This window comes from Piliocolobus tephrosceles, chromosome 1, assembly GCF_002776525.5.
Source record: "Piliocolobus tephrosceles isolate RC106 chromosome 1, ASM277652v3, whole genome shotgun sequence".
NCBI classification, from domain to species: Eukaryota; Metazoa; Chordata; class Mammalia; order Primates; family Cercopithecidae; genus Piliocolobus; species Piliocolobus tephrosceles.
The window spans coordinates 60,149,177-60,160,844 of NC_045434.1; the positions used below are offsets into that span (position 1 = coordinate 60,149,177).

General features: G+C 48.7%; 1 protein-coding gene and 1 pseudogene across 1 annotated transcript in view; both read right to left on the reverse strand.

The window, feature by feature from the left end:
• Positions 1-8,345, reverse strand: part of FMOD (fibromodulin) — a 10,673-nt gene extending 2,328 nt beyond the window's left edge. Inside the window, exons 1-2 of the mRNA XM_023186921.2 lie at positions 8,256-8,345; positions 4,512-5,497 (exon numbers count right to left, since the gene is read on the reverse strand). Coding sequence (XP_023042689.1) covers positions 4,512-5,490 — 979 coding nt within the window. The 5' untranslated portion in view covers positions 5,491-5,497; positions 8,256-8,345. The remainder of the gene's footprint in view (positions 1-4,511; positions 5,498-8,255) is intronic.
• A 2,439-nt stretch (positions 8,346-10,784) lies between these two features.
• LOC111522701 lies at positions 10,785-10,963 on the reverse strand (annotated as a pseudogene).
• Between the last annotated feature and the right edge of the window lie 705 nt (positions 10,964-11,668).

The window sequence follows — 11,668 nt, forward strand, 5'->3', positions numbered from 1 at the left end:
TCCTGATGTGCCTTGGCTTGTCTTCACCTTCCTGCGTCCCCACCTGACTTCCTTCTTTCTTTCTTTCTTTCTTCTCTCTCTCTTTCTTCTTTCTTTCTTTCTTTATTTCTTTCTTCCTTCTTTCTCTCTCTTACTTTCTTTCTTTCCCTCTTTCTCTCTCTCTCTCTTTCCTTCCTTCCTTCCTTCCTTCCGGCAGGGTTGGGGGGTATGGGGGGGAAGCTGTGGGCAGCAGTGGGAAGCAGAGGGTAGCCAAAGACCAACTGTAGACACCTTGAAGTACTTGATTGCTTTTGGAGAGGGAGGGATTTGCTGAATTGCTGTGAGAAAGAAGACTGGGGAAATGGAAGGACTTAAATCTTAAATATCTCCTGCTACTTTGCAGAGAGAAAAAGTGGCAGGAAATTAAAGAGAGAAAGCCTGGGCCGAGAGACAAGTGTCTTTGTGTGTCAGGGCTTTGAGGGGGTTGCATGTCTCCATTCTAAATACTGCCGGAACAGTGAGCAAGGCTCTGAGTTTAAAGGAAGCTGGAGACTCATAGAGCACTGGGGCTGCTAGGGACCTCAAAAGTCAAATAAATAATTTCCCTGCCTCCTGCATTTAATATGATTACAATCTACTCCCTCTTTTAAACCTCAGAAAAAGTCTCCTAAGATTTTCCCCTAAACCGCAGGATTCTAATAGAGACAACAGTTCTGCTTGCTTGGTTTTAGCATAAATGTTTCTGTTGCTATTAACCCTGTTCTCCCTCTGGTTGTCCTCTTCGACAAATCAAACACTCTGCCTCCAGTCTGCTGGGTCAGTAACTTGAAAGGAAAAGCCAAGAACTCAGCTAAAACTCCAGCAGAGACAGCAAAAGTTACCACTGAAAGCTGAGGAAGCCTCGTAGGGCTGTCTTTACCACGGTGAATGAGGCTTTCAGGAAACTTGCTCCTGTCGTCATTCTCTGCAAAGGGGGCTTGAATAAAGTTACCCTTTGGGTCTTGAGGTTAGGATTGTCCATGGACACATCCCTAGCAGCTGTAATACTTGGGTAGACCCAGAGCTGGGACATGCCGTTTTTGTACCAGAGGCATCCCTCGGTTTGCAGCAGTGGTCAGGAGGTGTGTCAGCCTGGGGCCAGGCAACAGGAGAGGGAGGGGGCTTTTCTAACTCTATTCTTAGGGGTGACCATGAGGGCTCCCATTGGGGGAGGTTATAGTTATGAAGAAGACAGTTTCAAGAAAGACAGTATGAAGAATTTAAGAGGCTGATGAAAAAAGTGTTTTAAATTAGCATTTTCAATGGTTTTCAGTCTCTGTTAAGCACAGACCAAGATGAGATGAGGTGAGGTTGCAGCAAATTAACTTCTACTGCAGACGTAACATAGAAAATCTAGGCCCAAAGAAAATTAAGACACTGAGAAAAGCAGCGGAAACTGGGAAACACCTGTCTTTGGAAAATACTCCCGGTGGGGTAGAATTTCTGGAATGCTTTTGGATGTTTCCTTTCTGGTCCCAAGGACTAGACTAAGTGGTCTCTGAGTGGGCAGGTTGGGGGCAGAGCCTAGACTGGGCTGGGTCTATGTTATCTGTGTACAAGCAGAGCAGTGGGGTGAGGAGAAGAAGCAAAGTGGCCCAGCTTAAGTATCCCTTCCCGCCCTATTTAGGATGGAACTGCAGGCTCTGTGATAGATTCTCTTCCAGCCTGGAGCCCTCAGACTGTCTGCTAAAATTCTGGATCCCAGCTGTGGATAGGTAAATATGGGACATACTTGTGGGGAGCTAGACACACAGTGTATATGGATTCTAGCCACACACTGGGTACTGTGAGCCGCACCCCGCCCCCCCTTCCCCCCACCCCCTCCCCCTTCCCCCCACCCCCTCCCCCTTCCCCCCCACCGTCTTCCCCAAGCCCATGAATAGGACAGGCTTCTGCGTGGAGGCACTGGAGGACATTTTTCTAGCCCAAATTAAATACTGACATAAGTCTTTCCAAATTCCTACTGGTGCACCCGCCCTACTCCACTGGATCTCAAAGCTTCCGAATAACATTCCGAGCTGTGTTCTTGCCAGGCTGGAAAAACTGAGGGAGATACCGATGGAGGAGGGAAGTGGGGAGGAGAGGACCACGTCTGAGTCCCCTGTGCACCCCTGAGCTCCTGTTCTTCTTTTAGCTCCTCTCTCAGAAGGTTGTTTCAGTCCCACCTCCACCCACCCCCCCATCCCCAAGTCCCTGACTGGTTTTCAGGGAGATGTCCCTCACGTTTGCTGTAGGAGAAGGGGCTGAGCTTGGGGAGCTGTTTTCCTGCTAGTGGTCTGCATCAGAGAGATATTCCTCACCATTCTCAGTCAGAGATGCCTGGCTCTCGGCCCTTTAGGTCACGGTTCTAATCTACATCGTCTGGGGGACCTTTAGAGATGGCTTTACCTTCTCTGCGTCTCTCTTTCCCCAAAACAACAACAAAAACTGCCTGTCAACTTTAAAGTGGCAATGAGAAGAAAGGCTAATAATAATAGCTATCATTAGTTTTTAAATTCTATGCCAGGCCCTGGACAAAGCACTTTACATATATTAATTCACTGCTTTAAGGAAAACAAAGCATTGGTGTTATTTTGTCTAAAAAGAAGGCTGAGAAAGACTAAATGACACCTAGTCATGGATCTTGAACTTAAATTCCACAAGAATTAATTTAGGAGTAGACACTGAAAATTTTGGGGTTATTTGACTGAACAGACAATGTTTTTGCAGGACCTTAGGAAATTGCACTAATTTTATTTTCTGACAAGCATCTGGAAGAGGTGGTCCACCTCCCATTTGAGTGGCAGATGTGGTTCTGCATGAAGGCAGAACGATGATAAGAGGCTGTGATGAAGCCTTTTCCACCCTAACTTTCTCTGATTGTATGAGTAGGTGCTAATAGATTCTTTCCCATGACAGCTGCTCTTTGCTGTCACAGTTTCAAGGTCAAACTTGGATGAAGCACAGCATACGACATGACATTTCTGATGTGACTGCTCCTGGATTCAGAGTGTGTGGCAGGTAAGTAGCGGTAACTGCTGGTGTGATGATAGACAGCCACAAGGAAATGTCAAACGTCTGCAGCATGCAAAATATTCAAGATGTCTTAGAGGACCCCTCAACCCCCACCTTGGGAATAAGAAGACCCCAAAGAAAGAGAGGTTTTAATAAAAAAGAGTTTAGGCTGTACATGATGGTGTCAGGCACTTCAAACTAAAGGTCCAGACAGATGCCTCTTTGCTTTGCCCACCCAACTGTCAACTCCCAAATTGCCCTTTGGGGTTGGTGCCTCTCTCACTCAGAGGGCTGTCCAGCTTGTTAACATCTTGCTCAATGACTGATCTGTTCCCTGAGCACAGGCGGAGAAAGGAATGAGAGGGAGAGGATGAGGACTCAGTCCTTCTCAGCGCTTTGATGGTGCTGTTCTATCTCAGCAGGCTCCACTTCAAAGCCCTTTGCCAGTGGTCGCTAATGAGTCCTCCCTTCACCAGAAGGAAGAGGACTTTGCTGACAGAGGAAGGGAGGTTAAGTGCTGGCTCAGTACCTTCCAGCTGGGATTAAGACATCAGAGGCCCTGTGGTAATGTAAGCATGTTCTGAATACAAGATCCTAAGACAAAAGCGAGCTGAAAATCAGCTAGATAATTCCATCTGAAATGAATATTTCTTAGAGTCAGGGAGGCAGTCTTTTTTTTTTCTTCCTTTGGGCATTGCAGGGAAGTGCTTATGAAACAGGAAGCCCAGTGTCCTAGGCTTGGTGTTAGTCAGGCTCATGTTACCCTAGGAAGGATCTCTGCCCTGCCACCAGGGGCTCCTTGTACTCCAGGAAGAACTGACCAGAACAAGTGCCGCATTCAGCTCTGAAAGGCTGCACACTTTTGTCCACCAACTGTTATGTTTAAAAAACAAATAAACACCAAAACACAAGACCAGGCTGTAGACACAAGAGTAGATCAAGTGGAAAAAGAGAGCTCATCCTCTTCTGGGACAGTGGGTAAGTACCAGCCTTCAACTCACCATTCTCCCAAGACAGAAACTTAAATCTCCCTCCCTTTGAACTGTTCCCTCCTAAACTTCTCCGGACTCATCTCTTACTGCTCCTCGACACATGACCCCTTCCTCTCAGACACATGCAATTTCCCAACTATCCCCTACATTGACAGGTGACTTGTGAAAATGGCTGGCTCCTTTGTGGCAAGCCTCCGTCCCAGAATGGTTTCATCCTGCATCCCTCCAACCCATGCCCGCTTATCTCTGAAGACCTGGAATGAAACTTACCTCTCCTGGAAAGTCTTCTTCTGTACCAACCCACTCCCCACTGAATTGTCTTAGCACTGCTATTTAGTATAAGTGTATTCTCTTTTGTACAGGGGTGTGGCTTGGTTGTCAGGTTGCTTCATTTGTGTTGTCTGGTTCCCCTACTTCTATTTCTTTTGTTTTGCCACTAGCACTCAGAATAGTGTCTTTCAAGTGAAACAGACAGCCAGTCCCCGCCTCCCTTTGCCAAGGTCTCACCATTGATCCTATTGCCTTGGAGGTAGAGGTTCTCCAGGTTGGTGTTGACTGGGGGAATCTTCTGCAGCTGGTTGTAGGAGAGGTCTAGCTCAAGGAGGCTGCTGGAATTGAAGGTGTTGGAGGCCAGGCCATTGTTGGTTAGACTGTTGTGGGACAGCCGCACATACAGCAGCTTGGGTGCCCCCCGGAAGTAGCTATCGGGGACGGTGTAGACGTTGTTGTGCTCCATGTACAGCTGCTCAAGAGCTGAGGGCAGCCCATCAGGCACCCTCCGAAGGTGGTTATAACTCAGGTCCAGCAAGATCAGTGACCGAAGGCCCCTCATGGAACTGCCCACTTCCTGGATCTCATTGTGGTGGAGGTACAAGGCTGTGAGGTTCTCCAGCCCCTCCAGAGCATTGTTAGGGACCCGTGAGATCTGGTTATGGTCGAGATGGAGCTCTCTCAGGGATCGAGGCAGGGGACCAGGCATCCGGGTCAGGTTGTTGTGGTCCAGGTACAGCCTCTCCAGGTGCCTCAGCTTGGAGAAGACCTTCTTGCCCACCTTATCACTGGTGATCTGGTTGCCATGGAGAGCAATCCAGAGCAGCCCTGTGGCATTGTCAAAGACACCTTCCTGGATGGAGGTGATCTGGTTGTTCTGGAAGTACACATACTTCATGCGGGAGGGAACGAAGGGCAGATACTTGAGGTTGCGATTGTCACAGTACATGGCTGTGGGGAAGTTGGGTGGGCAGTCACACTCCTGGGGGCAGTCGCGGGGATCTGGAGGGGATGGAGAGCCATAGGTGTAGGCTGGCCCTTCGTCCACCCCATAGGGGTAAGGCTCGTAGGTCTCATATGGGTAAGGGTCATAGGGATCGTAGTAGGTGGACTGCTGGCTGCGGAGGTAGTGGAACCACCAATGAGGGTCATCATCATACTGGGCCTGGGAGAGGGAGAAGAGCCCTGCCAGCAGCAGGAGGGAGGTCCACTGCATTTTGTCTCTGCGAGAAGAGGGAGAGAACAGAGCAAGCCAGAATGAATGAGATTCCACAGAGGCAGTGAGGCAGAGTAGGCAAGCCTTAGGCTTTGAGCTATGCAGAACTGACTTGAGTGTCAAACATCTGAGAGCAGGAGCCTTGCTCTTGCTTCTTTGGTGCCTCCTCCCAGTCTGGTTCTGCACTTGGTCCAGCCGGACCATGGCTATTTGGGGTGAGTTGAGTGCATTTTCCCCTGGTCATAGAGTCACAGACAGAGTCTTTGAGTGGGAAGGGCTGCATGTTTTTTGGAGGGGCAGATTCTTAGGCGCCTCTAGCACCCTGAAAGTCCTGTGGGAAAGCTGAAAAGCCGACAGCAATCCCTGTGTTTGTGGTGTGGTGGTGAGGATAGTAGTGGGATGCTCTTCAGATCTGAACCCAAATCCAGTGTGGATATTCCAGGGAAATTGTATTTTTCTAAGAGTCCAAGGAGAAAGCCCTTTCATGTCTATGGGAGACCTCCAGAAGCCGCTTGACACATCAAAGGGGAAGAGCTGAACTACATCTGGAAAATCTTTTGGTCTCTTGGGCAGGCTGGGAGTTTTTGGTCTTGACTGTCTGGGGAGGAGTGTGATCCCTCTGCAGCCACCACAAGGCTCAGGTTGCCCTCCGAAATGCCATCATCTGTAACAGTCTGCTGAGTGAGGAAACTCACTGGTTAGCAGTTTGTGGCTACACATGCAACTTGGCTGGGACAGGGTCTTCATACAGCAGTTACAAATCCTTTCCAGACTGGGAACCCTGGCACTGGGTGTGGCACTTGTCTTCTAAAGCAGGTACTCAGTGTGTGGAGTCTGAGTTACTCTGCTTCTCTCTTCCATGGTGCCTAGTAAGGTGTTAGCACTTCTCATGCTGTACCATGGGCATCATGCAAGAGCCATGTGGGGCCAAGAGAAATGAATGAGGGGCACCAAAAGAAGAACTAGAGATTGGAAATTCTTGTGTATGCTCAAGGGAAAGCGACTTGAGGTGGGCTCCTGACATTCCCCTCTCCTTTCCCAAGCTACCTGCTCCCAGGGATGACACCTAGATGACCAGGCTCCGTGTTTAGGTCCCCTCATTGCTGGTAGCCTGTTGCTTTTGGGCCTGTTATGCTAATGAGATAGGAACAGGGCAGACTGAAGAGGATATGTGGGGTCTGATGTCATCTGAGAGGGAAGCTAAAGGTATGGAGAGTAAGAGACTAGGGGTGGCCTGGGTACCCTACCCTGGTTACCTATAGCCAATGCACGACATACTCCTGTGGGCAGTGGGCATCTTCCTGAGTGTCACCCTTGGACAGAGAAACCTTAGAACCTTTCTTGGCCTGGAAGAGTCACATACAGCCCTCACATTGCTGTTGGGCCTACTGGGGTTGGCAACTGTAAATAGGAGAAAGAAAGGAGTATAAAAGCCAACGTCATCAGATCCAGTGAACTGATGGGAAAGACCCCAACTGTGACACTCAACAGAGTTGCCCTCTGACCACCATCCATCCCAGACCTCTCTGTCCCCTCAAAACAGTTTCCTTGGGCCCACTTCATCCCATCAGTTCCTAGGCTGCAGAGGAGCAGGCACCCTGGCTCACCCACAGGCAGCCTCAGGCCTCAGACAAAGAGCCACAGTGTTTTGGAGAAGCTGACCCAACTGCCCACTGCCTGGGCAAGCTGGCTGGTCCCTGGCTCTGGCCAGGAGAGAAGACGAATGGAGCGGCCTGCTGCCAACAGAGCATTTTTCCATGCACAGCCCTGGGCTGTTGCAGGACCAAGGTGGCTGTCTGGAGGGCTGGCACAGTGAGCCTCTGTCTCCATTTCTCCTTCTTTCAGACTAGGCATCTTGGCAGACAAGAGCCACCTTTCCCTTCAGACTCAGCTTTCTAGGGGCTGTGCACCCTTCCCACTTTGGCCTCTTCTTACAGCCATGGCTGCTGAAAGGGTTTGATGGGGATCTTATGCCTCTCCTTACCCCACCCCATCTCTTAGCAATGTTGCTTCAGGGTTGCATACTCTTACATTGTTTCCCGTAATGCTAGAGGCCGTCCTGTGCTCAGAGTTTCTGTAAGGTCAAAAGTTTCCAGGACTGCCACTCTATCAGTTGGGGGAAGTTTACTCAGGAGCTACTGCTGTTCTTTCATTTCTCCACTCTAGAGAAAGATCTCTCCCTCCTATCAGTGGAGAAGGTCAAGCCAGAGGCCATCCCCTCACCTGGACTGCATCCCCACCTCAATCCACAGCTCCCTGGACATGGCCAGTCCTCAGCACTTCTTTTTATTCTCTCCCTTCCACTCCAAACACACACACACACACACACACACACACACTCTACACAAAACCTTCCCCCTCTCCCATAATAGCATTTATGTACCAAACCCCTCTATAAGAGAGATTGCAGGGACATCCAGGTCTTGAAATACCCTTCAAAATGCCCACACTCCCAGCATGGTGCGATTTATGAGTAGCAGAGAAGAAGCCTCCCTAGACAGAAGGTCCTTCACTTTTTCATGCCTGAGAATTGGAGGTCCCCTCAGCACCCATAAAGGAACTGTAAGAGAAATGTACAGGGCTGGAACCCCTCCCTTAGACACCCTCTTTGCCACTCTCCAGCATCCCTGGGGTCATGGCCCAGATGTGGAGAAGGAGGAATGAACCCTCCCTGCCTCCCCATCTCCCCTATCCCCTACCACTTTTCCTTTATTTCTTTTAAGGAAATGCTAGGGACAAATCCAAAGTAAAACGACTATACTTACCTCGAGTTGAACCTTTCAGAGAGTGACCACGTCCCTCAGTCTGGCCTCCTTGGGTTGGAGAACGTGTGAGAGAGGAAGAGAGAGAGGAGTGAGAGAGTCTACTGAGAGTGTGCGCGTCTGTGCCAGACCAGGGTCCCGCCCCAAATTCCTAATCAAATATTGTGAAGAGGGGTTGAGGAGCCCGGATCCTGGTTTTTTCAGCACTGCTGCAGGGGCGGAGCTCACACTCAACCACGCAAATCCTTCTTGTCCGCCTGACGCTATAAAAATCACCTTTTTTCCACTCACTTATCTTCCCTGAAACATTGGCAGCCCTGGGTCTCTTTCTGCTGAATGAGTTAGTGGCGCCCTAGAAGTTATTTGTACAGTCTCTTGTGAAGCGCCTGGATTTCTCATTAAAGCCACAAAGGCAGATGCAGGGATGGGGAGGGCCAGGGTTTGGTAAGAGACATCTTAACTCCTTCAGCAACCCACAAGTCCCCCCAGAGAGCCAGAACTCACCCTTCTCAGCTCTGCCTATAGACAGGTCATCAGGCTAGTGGATAAGAGAGCATGCATGACAAGGGACAGCCGGCTCTGGTTCCAATTCTACCTCTAAGCAGTGTGGACTTTTCTGGGCTACAGGTCCTGCCCACCTCCACCACTGGAACAAAAGGAAAGGCAGAGACTCCAACATTTGTTGATCACTACTTATGCACTAGCATCATCCACTTCCACTTGATGCTCACAACAAGTTCAGAGCTAATAACACTTACCTTGCTGGGTTGTAGCAAGGACTGTATCAGGTGATGTGCGTGAGGCTCCTGACCTGGCACATAGCTGATGCTCACTCTGTCCTACCCATTTCACAGCCATAACGTTCCTAAGCCAGGGAAAGACAAGGTCAGAGAGCTGGGCAGGAGCTGTAACATGAAAGGACTTTTAGGCAATGGAAATGATTTGGTTTTTATTCTAAATTTTTGTTGTTGTTGTTGTTTGTTTGTTTATTTGTTTGAGAAGGAATGCTGGCCAGGCGCAGTGGCTCATGCCCGTAATCCCAGCACTTTGGGAGGCCAAGGTGGGTGGATCACAAGGTCGGGAGATCGAAAAGGAGTCTTGCTGTGTCGCCCAGGCTGGAGTGCAGTGGCACGATCTCTGCTGTCTGCAATCTCTGTCTCCTAAGTTCAAGCCATTCTCCTGCCTCAGCCTCCTGAGTAGCTGGGACTACAGGAGCATACCACCACGCCACCACGCCCAGCTAATTTTTTGTATTTTTAGTAGAGACAGGGTTTCATCATATTGGTCAGGTTGGTCTCGATCTCCTAAACTCAGGTGATCCACCTACCTTGGCCCCTCAAAGTGCTAGGATTACAGGTGTGAGCCACACTGCCCTGCCTATTCTAAATGTTTAAAAAACAACATGTTTCAAGCAGGAGAAGCCATGGGAACTGATTTGCATGGGATCTAATTTACATTTTAAAAGCATGTAGGAGTGGCTGCTGTGTGGAGAAGGGAGACCAGGGTGGAAGCAGGGAGGGTGGAAGCAGGAGAGGTAATGGCAGATTGGACTGGTGCAATGAAAGAGCAGATCTTATATTTTAGACAGAGAACTGACAAGGCTTGAGGAGTTAGGAAAAGTCAAGGATGATTCCTAGAATTTTAGTTTGAGCAACTGGGTGGGTGGTGGTAACATTTCTTGACATGGGAAAGGTGACGTGGGACCGAGTTGGGTAGAAAACCAAAGTTATGTTTTGGATATGTCGTTAAAGATGCCTGCTAGGCATTCCCTTGGGGATGCATGTAGACCATTGGACATATGAATCTGAATTTGGACTTTAGAGGCTAGAAGAAAACATTTGAGAACCATTATAATTTGGATCACATAGAATCTTGGTAGTTTAGGTAAACTCATGTGTCCTAAATGTTCTCTCCTCAAGTATGTTAACTGGCTTATGTCAACATCAAAGAAACACCTCTATCTTAAAAAAATGCCAACTGAGAAACCCTGGGATGACTTGAATTTGAAGAATTTAGAGGTGTCGAGGCAGATGGTCCTTTTGGTTTCTCCAGTAGCTTTGAGCTGTTGACTTAGCATGAGGGCTATCAGAAAGGGCCTTGTCAGGTACCCACTCTTCTCAGAATTTAAGAAGAGATTTCAAAAAGATGAAACTTAATGAACGAGCCTTTTCTGACCACCTAATATAGACTAGGTGGTTTGCTTATGTTATCAATGATAACAGTAGATATTTTGCATTAGAATTAGTTTTTTTTTTTTTTTCAAAGCTACTTTTAATACTTTGGGGTGAGCCCCACAGGAATAAAATAACACAGGGAAGGAGTAAGCCCCTACCCGCCACTTCTGGGAGTGGCCAGGGGGAGAGAGGCTACCTGAGGGGAAGGAAGCACAAAAAGGACCCGCTGCAGACTCAGGGCAAAAAGAGACCATGGGTGCTGTGACCTGAGGGCATTGCAGGAGGAAACATGACCGTGGTGGGACTGGCTCCAGTCACACAGGCGAAGGGCAGGAGGGTTGGACACGAAGCCACAAAGCTACTGGGGTTCCTCCTTCTTCTTGTTTGCCTCTTTCTGCTTCTGCTGCTTGGTCTCTGAGCCCCTTTGCTTGCAGCGGCAGCAGAAAGCCCGTCATCTCGGCATTTTCCCTTAACTGAGTCACTCTGCTTTTTCCTATTCTTCTAGCCGGCAAGCTCACACTGGTTACCACGGCTCATGGCGACGGCAGTGACTCCGACCTGCCTCTGTTGTGTCACCTCATTCTGTCAGGATTAATTTTGTTTTTTTAGTTTTTGACCCTGCATTCAGCCAAGGAATTAGGGTTTTAGTGATATAAAGTGACCAGATGGTAAGTGGCAAAACAAGAATCTGAACCTTGGTCTACATGACTTCAAAGCACACACAATTTCCTCTGACTCTAGCACAGAGGATTGGCAGAGTGGAGGGGCAATGACTACCTTGCTGTTGGGCTGGCCTCAACTAAGATGAAACTCAATTGTCGTTGCCCAATCTGCCTGAATTCGGGGGCAGGGGAGTTCAAAGGTGAGAGGGGGCTGGGGTATAGGGGTTCTCTTCCTCAGCCCACCCATATTTCATTTCCATTTAATGAATTTGAGCATATACTATGTGTCAAGCATGATCCTAAGTGCTGGAGACACAAAGAATAATGCCTGCTTATAATAAAGCAGATCTAGTGCAGCGAACTCTGACCTCATGAGTGAAGCAGAAAGGCCTGACCGTGAAAATGCTTATGAATAACGCACAGATAACGTTCTAGTCATTTTTGAGTCCAGAAAGCAGTCACTTTTCAATGGAGGACACTGATCTTGGCAACCGAGCCTGGGAAACACTTTTAAATGAGCCTAGATAGCCTGGACAGATTCACCACTGAGTACAGATGTTTATTTTTTTTAATTCCAGCA